The 14,830-nt window shown below is 49.2% G+C and overlaps 3 protein-coding genes across 3 annotated transcripts; 2 read left to right on the forward strand and 1 right to left on the reverse strand.

Annotated features, from left to right (window-relative positions):
• The first annotated feature begins 4,121 nt into the window (after positions 1 to 4,121).
• Positions 4,122 to 5,798, forward strand: VE01_04853 (uncharacterized protein). Its single transcript, XM_018274321.2, has 2 exons — positions 4,122 to 4,131; positions 4,178 to 5,798. The coding sequence occupies exon 2, from the start codon at positions 4,543 to 4,545 to the stop codon at positions 5,713 to 5,715; it is 1,173 nt and encodes a 390-aa protein (XP_018130821.2). The 5' UTR covers positions 4,122 to 4,131; positions 4,178 to 4,542; the 3' UTR covers positions 5,716 to 5,798.
• Positions 5,799 to 8,123: 2,325 nt separating this feature from the next.
• VE01_04854 (uncharacterized protein) lies at positions 8,124 to 8,916 on the forward strand (the record flags this gene model as incomplete). Its single annotated transcript, XM_018274322.1, has 5 exons — positions 8,124 to 8,335; positions 8,389 to 8,487; positions 8,541 to 8,597; positions 8,646 to 8,723; positions 8,787 to 8,916. 5 exons carry the CDS (start codon positions 8,124 to 8,126, stop codon positions 8,914 to 8,916), a joined length of 576 nt encoding a protein of 191 aa, XP_018130798.1.
• A 2,370-nt stretch (positions 8,917 to 11,286) lies between these two features.
• VE01_04855 (uncharacterized protein) lies at positions 11,287 to 14,788 on the reverse strand. The gene is made up of 2 exons (XM_018274323.2): positions 14,307 to 14,788; positions 11,287 to 14,254 (listed from the first exon to the last, which is right to left on the reverse strand). Exons 1-2 carry the CDS (start codon positions 14,650 to 14,652, stop codon positions 11,643 to 11,645), a joined length of 2,958 nt encoding a protein of 985 aa, XP_018130799.2. The 5' UTR covers positions 14,653 to 14,788; the 3' UTR covers positions 11,287 to 11,642.
• Between the last annotated feature and the right edge of the window lie 42 nt (positions 14,789 to 14,830).

A 14,830-nucleotide genomic window follows, 5' to 3' on the forward strand; every position in this document is an offset into this window, starting at 1 on the left:
TTCTACTACGAAAAGTCCATTACAGACTGCATTTCCTTCACTGCAGCCCGAAATTCAAAAACTGTTTGTGCAGAAGTTGAACCCAGTTGCCCACTATACTTATTAGCAGGTATCACCTGAGAAGTACATGTCCCTCCTCTCCCAACTCTACTCACAATGCCTTTCCTCACGACGCCCTTTCCTCAACGCAAACTCGACCATCACACCACACCATATATCCACCACCGCGGAAAACCACCAAAATAGGAAAGCCGCCGCCTAATAACTTCCCTCACCGCTCATTCATTCCAAATCTTCACCGGTAATATATGCGCCGCCCGATCCTGCGCAAGCGCGGACGGTGCCGACGCGGCCCAACTAACCCTCCGCCACGCTTACGGGTTGGGTTACCTGATCCGAGTACGACAGCCGAGCAAATCAAATCGCATCAAGGCGGCAAACGCGGCCTTTAATCTCCCGAGACGTCAGCACCATGAATATGCTTCTATTTTGAGGCGGGAGCTAAGACTCTTGACATGTGCTTTGTACAATTGTACCGTGCGCTTTAATATCAGAATTACTAGGACGCCATTTCTGGCCCTATTTCTGTTTCTACCTTGTTTCGTCACCTCCGCGGGCGCACCAGCATCACTAATTCGCAGAGTCGCCAGCGCACTCGGTGACCGACGCGCCTTGCCAACCCCACGCTCACCGCCCTCCATGCATATGCCTTGGGGATAGCCTAACAGCCCACTGCAAACCATGCAGAGCTACCAACTTTCCAATACGAGGGAATGTCATTGGGAAGAGCTGTTGGGGGCGGTTTCTGGAAATTGCCAACACAGTCCGCACCCTCACGAGGCAGCGGGTGCGGGGCGGTATAGATGGTGGGGGTGAGAGTGGGAGTGCGTGGCATTCAACAGCTAAAGTTGGGGGAGTGGGGGGTATATCCCTCAACCGTTTCGGTAGGTGCTCGCGTGCCTTCCCAACAGCATAGGCTGAAGGTTGACTGAGAGTACCCAAGATTTGGGTGGGATTCTTGTTTCCCATACTACAACCCCCACCTTGCATCCCAGCCTTGGATCATATCAGATGTTTTATGCTTTAAGGCGTGGGTTGGGGGATCGGAGAGTTTAGGGATATTACCTGGGACACCATTGGCCTTTCTTAGGTGCACAATGCACTTTGACATACTCTGCACTACCATCCACCACATGGGTGCATACGTGGGGTTTGAGAATGGAGAGGGGTAGTGGGGGATTCAGAGACTGCTGGGAGTTCATCCCCATCAACCCCACGTACTTTATGTTGAAGGAAGCCCCCACGCTGCTCTCTTCCCCCATCAAAGATGTACGGGGGTATAGGCAATTTGCGGCGGCGTGCGGCAATTCACGGCATTGGATTGTTTACGGCATTGGTTTCTTCTCATGAGCTGAACAACGCGGCGATGGGACGCCATAGAGTGGGATGGTCAGAATGAGTACCATATACTAAGCCTTGAGTATCATACGAGTACCCTCTGGTCCCAGGTACACATAGATACAGGACACTCTGTCCTGAAAAATTGCATGCGCGTCCATGTCGAGGCTCGCCGCCGGAGGAGGGCAATCCGTCATCTCCGTCCTCCTCCCACCAGCTCAATCCAGGCTAGCCTTACAAGGCGATATCCACAATCCATCATTTAATCTCCACCGGGATCAAAGACAGGTCGAAGATCTCACTCCACAGTCTCCATAGAAACTCCGCAGCGATCCCGGCGCTACACGCGTATGCTCCACATCGGCTCCTAGCATATCACCGCGCTTTACTTGGGACAGAATAGACTGACAGCCTAATTTTCTAGCACCGCGCCAATCTAGGAATGGGCGCAGGGACGCACGGCGCCGAGGCACGCTTGTTTCCGCCCTGGTCACTCTGCCGAGGCCCCTGGAAACACAACAGGGTTCTCAACACCCAAACGAGCGTCAATCACCAACCACAACTGTAGGGCTGACAAGTGTAGCGTGGCGTGTGTGCTAACTGATAATTACCAAGCGTCATATAATTTCCCAACATGCGCGCGGGTTTCCACTGTCCTCCCGTCAGCTAACATTCGCAGTGATTCGCAGCCTGCTTCTCACCACAGTCCGTTTTGCCAACGCCGACGCGCGAGTCGGTGTCGGGTCAGCGGATGGCATTTTGAGTGCCCAGGTAGTTAGCCAGTATGAAACTGAGGGCTGGGCCGTGGTCCGTCCTGCGGGTACTATTCGTAAGCTCTCCTTGATGTTGTGGAAATCTGTTTGACAGATCTCACTTGCGGCCTTGGGCACAGCTACACACATTTAATACTGCTCTGTTTGAGTTTTTCCCAAGGCCGTAAATGGGATCTACTAAACAGATGCCTAGGGTGTCAGAGATACAACTTCGAGGATAGACGCCACAATAATTCTTCTGTGGCTACCGGTCTGGGGAGTGGAAATGACGCCAAGAGAATCCAAGAGGTAACTCAACACTGTTTGGTGAGTTGGGATCCGCTAAATGAGGCTGTGCATATTTTATTACTGTACTTTTTGAGTTATACCTAAGGCCGCAAGCGGGATCTACCAGACATATGCCCGTTGTCAGGGGTCTTGGTGACCAGAAGCCAGGTATCGAATGAAGAGCTTGGTCATCTTGGAGTCTCTACCAATGGAGTATGTGGTGTATTTTGGTGGAATAAATCATGGAATAGCCATCCCACACCGCTACTACTCTACCAATCCAAAAAATCGACCCCTCAACCCACCCTGGCTAGTCCTATCACGATTTCTCACCTGGAGTGATGGCGAAAGTACACGCGGGTCTCCTGGCTAGATCTTAAAGTTGGCTCAAATCCTATCCCTTCCCTCAATGCAGCCCGCCTCATTTCGATCCCCGTCCTATCGGCGACTACATATAGAAAGTCCTTCCCTGAAAGAGGCCGAGCGCTGCAGCCTTTCTGTATGTGATTAATCAAGCCGATCGGGCGTTCGGCGATCGATCTAGGACAACAGGATTCTGCATCACGTACCAGTAACCCTCTAGTTTGCGGCGTCCAGAGCCGTGCGTTTTTCAGCCAAACAAACCCTCCACTCCACGTACAACGTGGCCTGGTGGGACTTCCTTGCAACGGTAAACGGCAATGCTCTTGGTGGCTTAGCATACATAAAGTTACAGCTCGCGTTTCCGATCGCGCACCTGCTTCCCCGGAGCCTTGGTCCGAGCGCATCTGCTTTTACGAACGGCTGGCAATGCGAGCTGCCAATTGGTTGCTTCATCTGTACGAGAAGCGGTCGGCATGACTTGTTAAACCAGGTATGGGTATCAGGCATGGATCGTAAAAATATACTCGTACTTCGGATCATATTATACGTCCATGGGTTCCTTGTAGATTCTTCGTCCGAACCGAGAATAGGCCAATCGTAAAATTAGAGTCTGCGTCAGTTCTGTGTCCTAAACGTCTCGGGCCATTACTCGCCTACCTCTGGCTAGGGGTCGTGCTCGCCATAGAGGATTAGATCTGGCATGTCCTAGCGGCTCTTACCCCTCCCCGGTAGTTCATCAACTGGGGCGCGTTTAAGGGTTGGTGACTCTTCACATAACCATAGCAAATACTCCACGTAACAGGTCACTAAGCTTGTCACCGACCTCTCATCCTCCATTTTTAGTTCCGTCCGATCCCACCCGCGCTCCCTCGCCTCATCTCTGCCCATAGGGTATCACTACTTCCTTTTCCCCGCAACTAGCCCACAAAATGAATAAACGACTACATGACGAAGATGCCTTATAGATTACCTGGTCCAACATCGAACTAAACCGACCGCACTCTTCCTGTTAGCCCACTAACTCGCGGCACGGCGTGATTCGAACGGGTGACACAGCTGGTGTCGTGGCAAGGCGGAAGATTCATTGTGATAGTACAACGTAGCGTACATGTATCGGCGATCCCGTGAGCAGCGCTTGCCTCTTGTTCCAAGCTCGAGGAGTGGTGTGTGGCTTGAGGTGTGTGGCTTGAGGTGTGTGGCTTGAGGTGTGTGGCCTCATGTATGTGGCTTCATGTATGTGGCTTCATGTATGTAGCTTGATGCGTCTTGCTTGTGTTACTAACAAAATATCATCATGGTTCCAAGCCAAAGGCATAGTTATGTTGCCACAGTGAGCTTTCTGGCGTTCCTTACACAGCTCTGCGCTAAGAATAAAGTGATTGTCATTAGGCGGAATATGTCTGGTATATCGTGAACTGTAATGTAAGGGTTTGCTTACTTATCGATGGGGTCGCCAGCTTGAGGCTGCGATTTATATGGGATTATGTCAGATCTTGCCATCATTTATTCTTGAACACTGGTTTGAGTGGACGAAACTTGGTAATATTCGGAGTTCTGGCATACCGGAGATGCGGTTGTCCCCGCAGTTTTGAACGCCCCAACTTTCGGCTCAGGAGCATCGCCATAACATCATATAAGGTCATAAGTGCTGCGTGTGTCCAAGATACTGATCAGTAAACAAACTTTCTCGATCGGAAATTCCGAAAATGGTAGCTTCGCTTTCAAATCGAGGGTTTATAATATGCTGTTTCAGATGCAGTTGCTGTCTATAACATGGACATATTCATGGGGTATATATAGTTGCTTGCTGCCATACTTCGATTTAACACTACTGTCAATCCCAGTACTCCCAGCATCTACGGCATTTATAACATCTTCAGCATCTACTCGCAATTTTGAGATCACAATGTCTCTCCCAAATATCTTCCTCATCGGTGCCTCTGGCTACATTGGAGGCACCTTCCTCACTTTCCTGACGAAAGCCCGCCCAAATTTGCCCATCCGAGCGCTTGTCCGGAGTGAAGAACACGCAGACATCCTAAGGAAATTTTACGGATCGGCTGTCACGCCCGTCATTGGATCGCTCGAGGACTCTGATTTCCTTCGTGCGGAGGCTTCGAAGGCGAATATTATTGTCCAAGCAGCTCCTGGTATGGAGACAGCTATTGCAGCCCTCATCGAAGGCGCTGCGCTCAACCCCTTGAACAAGTCGCTCAAGGAGTCAGACCGCCCTGCCATTGTCCACATTTCGGGCTCCAGTAACATTTCTCACCCGGTCTTGGGAGAGCTCTTGCCGCGTGTCTTCAGCGATGTGGATGACCTGGATGATATCTTGGCGCTGGATCCTAGCCGCATCCAAGTCCCATGTGAGAATGCGATCAGGACTCTCAGCAAGGAGAAGAATGTTCGTTCTGTCATCATCTCACCGCCTACCATCCTTGGCCACGGGAAGGGTGCGATCAAGACGGAGACGTTCCAGGTCGGCTGGTACAACGCGATCATCGAGAACGGCGCCTCGTTCCTGCTGGGCAAGGGAACGAATGCGTGGAGCACTGTTTCCATTAGTGATCTCGGTCGTGCAATCTTGTTTGTCTTTGACGAGATATTGAAAGGCGAGCAAAGTCGAATCGAATACGGAGATTCCGGCTACTACTGGGTTGAGGCATTCGAGGTGTCGCTGATGGATCGCGCCAAGGCGATTGGCGAAAGGCTGTTCAAGGAGGGAAAGATCGGGACGCCTGAGGTGGAACTCAAGTCGCTTGAAGAGGTGACCTCAAGATGGTCAGTGTATATGGGATATCTTATCGGAAGCAGCTCTAGGATCAAGGCGGACAGGCTCAAGGCACTGGGGTGGAAGCCTTTGGATTTTGACTGGAAGGTGCTGGTCGAAGAAAAGGGCGGTAAGAGATGTTAGAGGTGCGGGCAGGGAGTAGATTCTGCCTTTTAAAACGCATCATAGAGTCCATGTTGCAGATCAAATGTAGACAGTTAAGTTCGCATAGTCTGTTTGATCTCTCGTACGCCTGGATGATACTGGTTCTCTGGTCCTTGCCATCGCCATATTAACAACAATCGAACGTCGGGGCGGGTGCCTGTATGTGTAGGAGTATGGGTACGGTTACCTTTCATCGGTGGCTTGCTGAGTACGCGCGGGGACGGCATAACCCGGGAAGGGCCGAAGGCGGAGGAGGTTTATTGCGGTTTATGTTTCCGGACGCATGTATTCTGGGCGAGGCCAGTGCGGCTACATCCATCGAGTCAGTGGCGATGTAAGAAGGTGTAGCATGTATGTACAAGATATGTGCGTTCAGGGGTGCTAGGAATAAGAATAACGAGGAAACTTAGCTGTGGGTTAATGGGCGCGGGATACAACACGAACACCAATCTGAGACCATCCCCCTTGGCTTGGAAGCTCACTCCATTCTAAGATCCTACCCATTTCCCCATGTTCATTATTCCTGTACTCACATAGATTGACCCATGCCCATTAAGACCCCACTATTACCTGCACTTTGGACATATCTCTGCATGCTCAGCTGGCATCTTATTGCGAACTACCCAAGACCTCTCCACAATGTCGGGCCAGCAACCCCCCCAAACAAAATCCAAAACATGCGGGATCCCATGGCGCACCTAGAAAGTAGGATGGATAGGGTAAGTCACAGCTCTAAAAATGCACGACTTACCCTGCAGCCCCTCCTTTCCAGCGACCCTACAACGCTTCTGTCAAAGACCCGCTTTGGTGTCCAGCCTGGCGGGATTTGTATGCATCAGCGGCCAGCCATGGATTGTTCTCTGCTGCATATATCCTCACTACTTCTTTTCTTAAAGTGCGCCCCACTCGGTATTCTTAGAGCTGTCAGGGCCCTCGGTGACAACAGTAACTCGTCTTGTCAGTGGTCTAGTTGGCCATATCCACCTCGGTGAGCAGAATAGGTCTAGTAGATTTGGCCGTTTCGTTGACGATAGGTCTACCTGGGTACGGTACAGCGTATCGCATACATGTTACTACTCGGATCAGTAGTGGAGTAGTAGAATTGGAGGATTTTTTTCAGATAACTGAGCTCGACGCTATGCAACGGGTGTTGCCCAGTAGCCGTCCTAGGGTCCTTTTGGTCACTTCAGTCATTTCGTTCCTGCAAGTGTAACCGCAAGTGGATTGCGCTTCAACGATACATTTCACCTCCATGGCATAATGAAGATGGAATTATGCTTGATTACCAAATATCCCTAATTCATAACCTCTTTTATCATCTTCGGGGCTGGGCTGACAGGAGGAAAGTCTAGTCGCGTTTCCAACCGGTGAAGGGTACGGCACGAGTACATGCATTTCTAGTATGCCTAACAAAATGTAAGTATTACCATTGCGCTTATGTATGGTAAGTATTACCGTTGCACTTTTGGAACTGCTTCCTCAGAGCGACTTGCTATTGGTCGCGTTGGACCGATCTTGGCTGTCGAGTCAAGCTCGGAAGGCCTGACAGAGCGTCCGACAATACCGACAATATACATACATGTTATATGTACAGACAGACACACAACACCCATTCACTCTCTCTCGTCACAAACAACGAACGAGCAATTCTTAAATAGTAAGGGAAGGAAACAATTAAATAACATCTTTCTCCCCCCTCTCATTCTCACTCTTCTTTTCTCGATATCTCTCTATATATTTCTCTCTTGTCTCTCTATCCCTCATCGATCAGGCTCGCTCACTCTTGTCCAAGTATATCCTTCTCCTCTCCAGACACACCGTTGATTATCTTCCTCAACGGCAATTTTGTTGGCTGGCGCCGTTGTCTTTCACCAGACAGGCAGCTTCCGTCTTCAAACATCGACATAGCTTCATAGCATTCACCTACCCCTCACAGGTTGCATCGCTTCGACACTTCCGATTCCACCTCGTCACCGTGGTAGGCTGTTGCGCCGGCCTTGTTTCCTCACGACAGCCCCGTTATTCGCTTGCTCGGCCATCCGCCTCACCCGCAGTGTCCGTTATCATCAAGCCCGCTGTCATCATCGATCATCAATACAGCTTCACAGCATACGCCAACCCAGTCGAGACTGTCTCTGTTCATCACCTGTACCCCTCCTCGTTCTGACGCGCACTATTGCCGTAGACTTCTCGTCCGACGAGTGTGTCCCGGCCTGCTATCACCGCAGTCCGCAACCGCCGTCGAACATAGACGTAGATTCAGTAGAGGCCAACCTCCCCATTGCCCCAGTGAGTCGGATCAAAGCCACGCACGCTCCGTTCAGCGCCGAGCGCGCATCACAGCTACACGCACCACGCACGGAAGTACTGCGCGGATCCCCATCGCAATGGGCGATACGCACATCAGCGGTCGTGACGGCGGTCGTGACGGCGGTCGCGACAGTGGACACGGCGGTAGACGCAGTGGCAAACATGATGGCGGACGCAACGGCGGACGCAACGGCAAGCGTAAAGGCAGACGCAACGGTGCGTCCAGAGAGCAGCAGAACGAAGGCGGCGAAGCCAACGGCCCGCCCAACGAGCCCGACGTCGAAGAAGAGTGCGCGCACCCACCACCCGCTGCTCCTCTGTACTCAGCTGACTGTCGTGTAGAATAACTCTTCCTGGCGATCCCACCATTCCCTTCTTGGCCAACCAGCAGATGCGTAATGGAGAAAGATACAGCACGTTCGAGGGAGGCCTAGGGAATGGGTATGTTTTATGTTCCTCTTGCTGCTCTTCTTGAACGCGCTGACTCTTCGCAGGTACTCCTATGCCGGCCAAAATGAGTTCATTCTAGGCAATGGAGGCCGAGAGAATGCGTTCGTATATCTGCCTCGCATCTCGCAAATGGCACTGACATATCGCAGGCGCTCGTATAATGAACCCATGGCAGGAGCTCAGCAACAGGGCAATAACGGCCTCGCTCCGGGTGGCCAGCTCGCTGGGTATGTTATTTTGCTTGCTCCCGCAACAACCACTCTCTGCTCCATGCTAACTTGTGGCTCCAGACTCGACGACCTCGATCGTTATAGCCCACTAGGCACGTGGGCGGGCGATGTTTCGAGGGGATATAATGCCTGGACCGACCGTTTTTTAGACAGCGGCCCGAACGGCGGGCCGCCGGCTCGGAACGCTTAGCTGGGTCGCACAGAAATCGTATTCGTTTCTCGCTCGAGAGCTGCAGAACGCAGTGGCGGTACGATGCCTAGAGTCAGACGATGCAAATAGTCGCCTCTGAAGCAGTTGAAATTCGTTGCGCCAGGGTTGCGCGAACAACACTTGGAGAATGAACCCTGGCTTGACGTGAGGTGGGGGTAGGAAGTGTACTAACACGGGTTGGAACGAGTGTTTGAATAGAACAGGCGCAACACTGCCATTGTGCAAAGAGTGAGAAAAGCGACACCGCAAATATTTGATGGAGAGCTAGGGGTTGTGGAAATCGAGTTCGAATACACCGAGGCGATCGCTTGACTGTTTGACGGGGACGATGGTATGAGGTTGTCGCCTCATGAAGTCTTCAATATGTCTGCCAAAAAGGCATCGAGGCTTCAACAGACATTGCGATTTCGATATATCTGTGAAGCGGCATTGCGACTTTAACAGGGACTATCAAAACGGCATAGCGACTTCAAGGCGAACTGCCACAGGCCATCGCGACTTCAGCAGAGACTCTTAGCAACCATGTCGTCTTCAACAAGGACTGTCAAGGCCCATGGCGACTTCGAGGGGGACCGGGAGGTGACATATCGACTTCAACATAGACTACCACGGATATGATATCGAGACTTCAGCGACTTCAACAGGCTTCTAGGAGACAACGAGGCTTCAACGTCGTCTCTAGGGATCTCTAGAGGCGACAGAAACACACCGTGACTTCGATAGACGCTGCCTGAAAAGCTCAAGTCTTCAACCGCTATATCAGGGGTTCAAAAAGGCACCGAGTACTCAACAGAGTCTCAAAAAGACACAGCGACTTCAACGAAAGTGATCAAAGGATAACGCAACATCACCAGAGGCCAGAAGACACCAAGGACTCTAGCAAGGACTGATGGGACTCCATGAGGGCAGCTGAAAGGGATCTTAAGGCTCACTGTGTGAGAAGGACAGCGCAGCCTTGTTTATTCCCCCTCTTTCCGTTGGCCTTTTACGGCTGAAGTTGGTCACGTAGCGCGGTTACTCATGTTGTTTGATAGGTCGAGCGGGTCGGCTCGGAAGTTCATTTATAGTTTATATATCACGTGACACCAATCGAAGGGGGTGAGAGTGCAGGATTCGGATTTTCTTTGTTGGGATGGTTAGGGCAACTTAGTTTATTGGGTAAATGCGATTCAGCTGTTGTTTTTGATGCAGGTATTATGTGAGGCTTGGTGAGTTGTGCTGATGTACACGTAAGTGGTTAATGGCAGTGCCCAAAAACGCCATAAAATAAGACACCCACAACACTTACTTTCCTAAAATCACTAGATCTTGCAAAAATACTGGTGCTCGACGGGGCTATGGACCGTAATGTTCCAATAGTAACATTCTATTATGACAATAATTGGCATACTATGTAGATAGTTATAATATAATTCATTAATTATTCTACAAAAATATATATTAGGCCGTTTTAATATGGATGCCTATTCGTACGTCTATAAATGGCTTGCTAAAAGCATAAAGTGTAAGACCAGTTACTACTCACCATGGCTTAAGTTAGGCTTACAGTTCATCTCCCAATGTGCCTTGGGGCCCAACTCCCAATTTGAGTGGTGCCTAAACAACCTTACATAGTGAAGTATGAAGTGGTAGTGATTCACATGACTATGATATTGAAATCGAATTTAGAGACGCATAAACTGGTCTTAATCATACGATCTTAACATTCTACAAAACGTATTTATTATCTACTTCCAACTCTTTGCCTAAGAATTTAAATATACTAGCTCTTTCGTTGCCCTCCACTTCCTACTCCCGCCTTAAACAATTTACATAACTAGCTCTTTTATCACCGTCTTCGATACAAGTAAATAAATTAATTACCAAATTATGTGAATAGACTTAAAAATTCACCTTAATTAGTTCAGTGTGTCAGGTGGAAATATACTGGTGCCGAAGGGTCCTTTGCAGTAGCAGTATCGAACAGCCTGTTTGGTGCAATGATAAGTCTACCAACCAATGTCCCGTCTACGGCCGGCCTGAACCAGAATGGCCGAGGGTTGATATGGGGAGGTGCACCGAGATATGTACTGGTTGTAAGCCACAATGGAATGGCGACGGCACAGGTGTTGTGAGGTCAACAAGATTCCGGAGTCGCTGAGAATGGTGACTATGGTAAAATCTAGGCATCGAGCCTAACTAGGAGTGCGATCACTGGGAGACACCAGCCGATCAGTGACCACAAGTGACTAGAAGTGATCACTAATTTTGTATTTAAAAAACTGTCTCTACCTCTAAAATAGTTTATATAGCTCAGTAGTATATGCAGTGGGCAAGCGACCTACATAAAACAGTGATGAAAGCTGTCAACTCCTTTATACACTTTCACTTGAGTCGTAGTCGGATCAGTAAGAACCATTTAAATATCTATTGTGGCTTGTGTTGAGTTTTCACCGTGTCGAAAGTAACCTAACCCCAATCTTAGGAAAGATTGATCTATGGTCACGGCCATTCCAAGGCCTCCAGGGAAGGTAAATTTTATGGCCCTTTCCTTCCTCTTCCACTTACCCTTAACAACAGTGGCTGCAGTAAGTCGAGAGAGCTGATGTAGTAGTATGTTAGTGCTCGCAGCATCACCATCGTCACAGCCATTTGCAATAAAGAAGGCGTCTTATTCGAGTGTAGAAGAACGTGGTTAAATAGGAAGCTATCCATCTTGTAACAGATCAACCCACAACCCATGTCTTCTGAACTAGCTCAAAGTTCCAAAAGCAATTCATTTCCTCATTAGTTGACGACTTTCCCACGAAAAACCTATCCAGTTTAGACCTTGTTGACGGATCCACCGTCGGGTCCTGTGGGCTTAGCTCGCCGTCTAGTCGGACATTGACTGTATCGTGAAATGTTGCATGTATCTCGTCCGGAGATTCTGAGTGGACGTGGACAATTGCGGCGGCTACAATATCATTTGGGTCCATCGGGAAGCGGAAAATAATCCCTATCTTGTCCCCTTTAGGAAATTTCAACGTCGGCTTAGACGGTTGGCCCGCATCTAGGAGACGTATGACTCTGTACTTCGTCTTTCCGTCTGTTATGGTCACCGTATCCCACGGAATTTCATAATATTTCCCTGTTGCATCTTTTGCTTCTGATTCATGTGGCTGCGAGTTTAGCTTGAATTCCATATCAAGTGTCAACAGAATCCCTGGTCGTGTGATTCGCAATTCAAGCTCGTCAACCGAGCGTGGCGTTACTCCACCCCCTAGTTCCTTTGGGTACACATCATTTGGTGCCCATCGCAACCCTGGAGTCAGCAGACGTGATGACCTCAGAAAGATAAACTCAACCGGAATTACGCTCTGCTTCCGAATCCAGGCCTCCATTCTCTCTTCTTTCTTTACTTGCATTATCTCTTTTAGAGTGCCAGAATTGCTCGCAATATCTAGACTAGAGACGAATATTATGAGCCTGTCCGAATCTCGGGCTGTTGATCTGGCGGCTAACTCGTTCCATGTGGTAATCATATTCACCTTTTGGTCCAAAAAGCCCATGTATGTCGCGAAAAACCTTTGTTGCATCTGTCCTTTGATGCACTTGAGTAGAGAGAAGGATTCCGCGTATTGGCCATGCGGCTTGGCTCTCCATGTGGCCATTGACTCCACTGATTCACTTGTAACTTCGAGAAAATCGTTAAGCAGGTGAAGGAGCTTGTCCTCTTTTATCCCCCCAGGAGAGCTAAACAGCCCCATGGGGTTCAAACCCTGAAAACCTTTTAGTTTAAGAGTACCGTTCAACTTGCACCAGTTGTTGAAAGAACGGAGTTTTCCAATGTAAAATGAGCTGAATTGATACAGCCCGTCCAGCTCATCGAACTCAAATGCTTCGACTATGTCTACCAGACGATTCCCTACCTTGACCCGTAGGTGGTAGGTGCTTCTTTCGCGCTCGAGAAAGGTCCAGCATCGGCCTTTCCATGACGACAGCTCTAGACGCAGGAAAATCTCCGTAACTGATGCAGTACCTGGTAAGCTCTCTAGCCCAGCGTCCAAGGCGATAGTGTAGAATGAGCCAGAGTAGACATCATTGATTTGAGTGATGGCGATCTTGCGAGACTCCTTAATATGCGGTATGCATATTGTATCCATCCATAGATTTACCTTTTTATATTGACCGCTAGCTTTCAGAGCATCGAGCCAATTGTCTATATACTCTTCAGCCATAGGCTCCATAATTTCTCGCATCTCTTTCACTTTCTGGAGTGCTAGAGGGTCAACTCCCGTGGATTCCATTCGTTTTTGGGCCATGTCCATTGGATTAAGGAAGCTATTCATCCAATCGGGCTTCGCGTGCTTGAGAGGCCATTCCTCGAGCATGCGAAATATTTTCAAGAGTTCGCAGTATGGCAAGGCGTTTCCATGTGGGTTTCCCAGTCCATCAGACCATACATGGGAGATTGCTATATAATGGGGAACTTCGCCGGAATGAGTCACCTCGGTGTTCAGCTTGCCATCAGGCCCCAGTGATAGGGAAACAATTGGTATTTTCCCTTGCATGATCAGATCATGTAAGCTCTGTGAGTCTATTTTGACGTCGCCGCATGTACCGTCGCATTCTGGTGTATGTTTTGTCCGATAGGTGCTTTCGTCTTCCATAGTAAACGTTTCACATATTCTGCCCGTGCATTTTGTGTGACTGTGGCGTCTGTCCAAGTGTGTATCTATCGCAGAGGCATAGTACGGGGTCAATGGGGTAAGATAGTGGAATGATTTCGGTGCCATCGACTTGCACCAGCCGGCAATTTCCAAACACTTGTCGTGGTCGCCTAACCGTTCAGTGGCATTCGGGTATATTTTCCAATACCAAATCATGGCTGCTTCTATCGTACGTGCCAGAATCTGCACTGATGCGGAAACTCGAAGGAGAAGATGTCTGTCCTTGTGCCAGCGCCTCTCTAACATTTGTTCGAGGAGCCCCTTTGTTTTATTGAGGCGCTGAGACCGCTCAGCTTCTGGAAGACTGTTCAAATAACCTGCCCAGCTCGATATATAGCCGTTCAGCTTTGTCGTACATAAGATCCATTCACCTTCAGCTCGCTCTACTACGAGCTCAGAAGTTGGTATTGGCTGATCAAAAGCGAGAACATCATTGATAGCTCCAAAATAATACTTGTTCTGGACAAAGATTGCAGCTTCTAAGTCTGGATAGTTCGAGAAATCATAGATTTCCTTTCTAGCAGACCAGAGTCGATCCTCATCGATGGATCTACACCTTTCCTGCTTGCGAGACCCGAGTTTAAGCTTCAGCTTCAGCTTCTCCGCTAGAGGTGTCAATGTTTCATCTAAAACATCCATTAGCCGTAAACACTTTGCCATGATATAATATCTACTTACTAGGATCCATAAGGTGGTCTTTCCATTCGTTAAACTCAGTGCCTGTATGTAGACGTTGATCTTCCAGCCAGAAGAAGGGAAAATCATCAAAATCTTTCTCTGAAAGACGATACCGTGCGCTATTCTTTGGTTGGATAATCAGCGGCAGCTGAGCGGCATTGTAATCCTCCAATGTCAGCGCCGGAAAGTCTGGCCACGGCTTCTGCGACGAGGAGAATATCGGGAAATGATCCATATTACAAGTTAGACACGCTTGTTTCGCAGAGCTTTCCTTTGACTGATGTAGTGCTGAGATCGTCGGAGTTGTGGCAAGGCTTATTTTGTTCCAGACAGTCGCTGGTGTCATAGATGGGTGGGTGTTGGTGCTCTTTAAGAAAACGGTGTGGGGCTATTAGGCCTCAGAGATTACCCCGCAGCCCTATCTATGCTCAAGGATACAGCAGCTGAGAATTTAATCACGTAAGAAACCCAAGACTAACTTTACATGGCTATCTATCCTAGTTATAGTCTTCTGCAGCTTATGC

Source organism: Pseudogymnoascus verrucosus (assembly GCF_001662655.1).
Source record: "Pseudogymnoascus verrucosus strain UAMH 10579 unplaced genomic scaffold scaffold_19, whole genome shotgun sequence".
NCBI lineage: Eukaryota > Fungi > Ascomycota > Leotiomycetes > Thelebolales > Thelebolaceae > Pseudogymnoascus > Pseudogymnoascus verrucosus.

Excerpts from the sequence above, each read along its gene's own strand:
- VE01_04855 (XM_018274323.2), bottom strand. The coding sequence starts at position 14,652 with ATGACACCAGCGACTGTCTGGAACAAAATAAGCCTTGCCACAACTCCG. Across the intron at positions 14,255-14,306 it reads AGACCACCTTATGGATCCTA|ATGAAACATTGACACCTCTA; the intron begins GTAAGTAGATAT and ends TGGATGTTTTAG.
- VE01_04853 (XM_018274321.2), top strand. The coding sequence starts at position 4,543 with ATGCTGTTTCAGATGCAGTTGCTGTCTATAACATGGACATATTCATGG.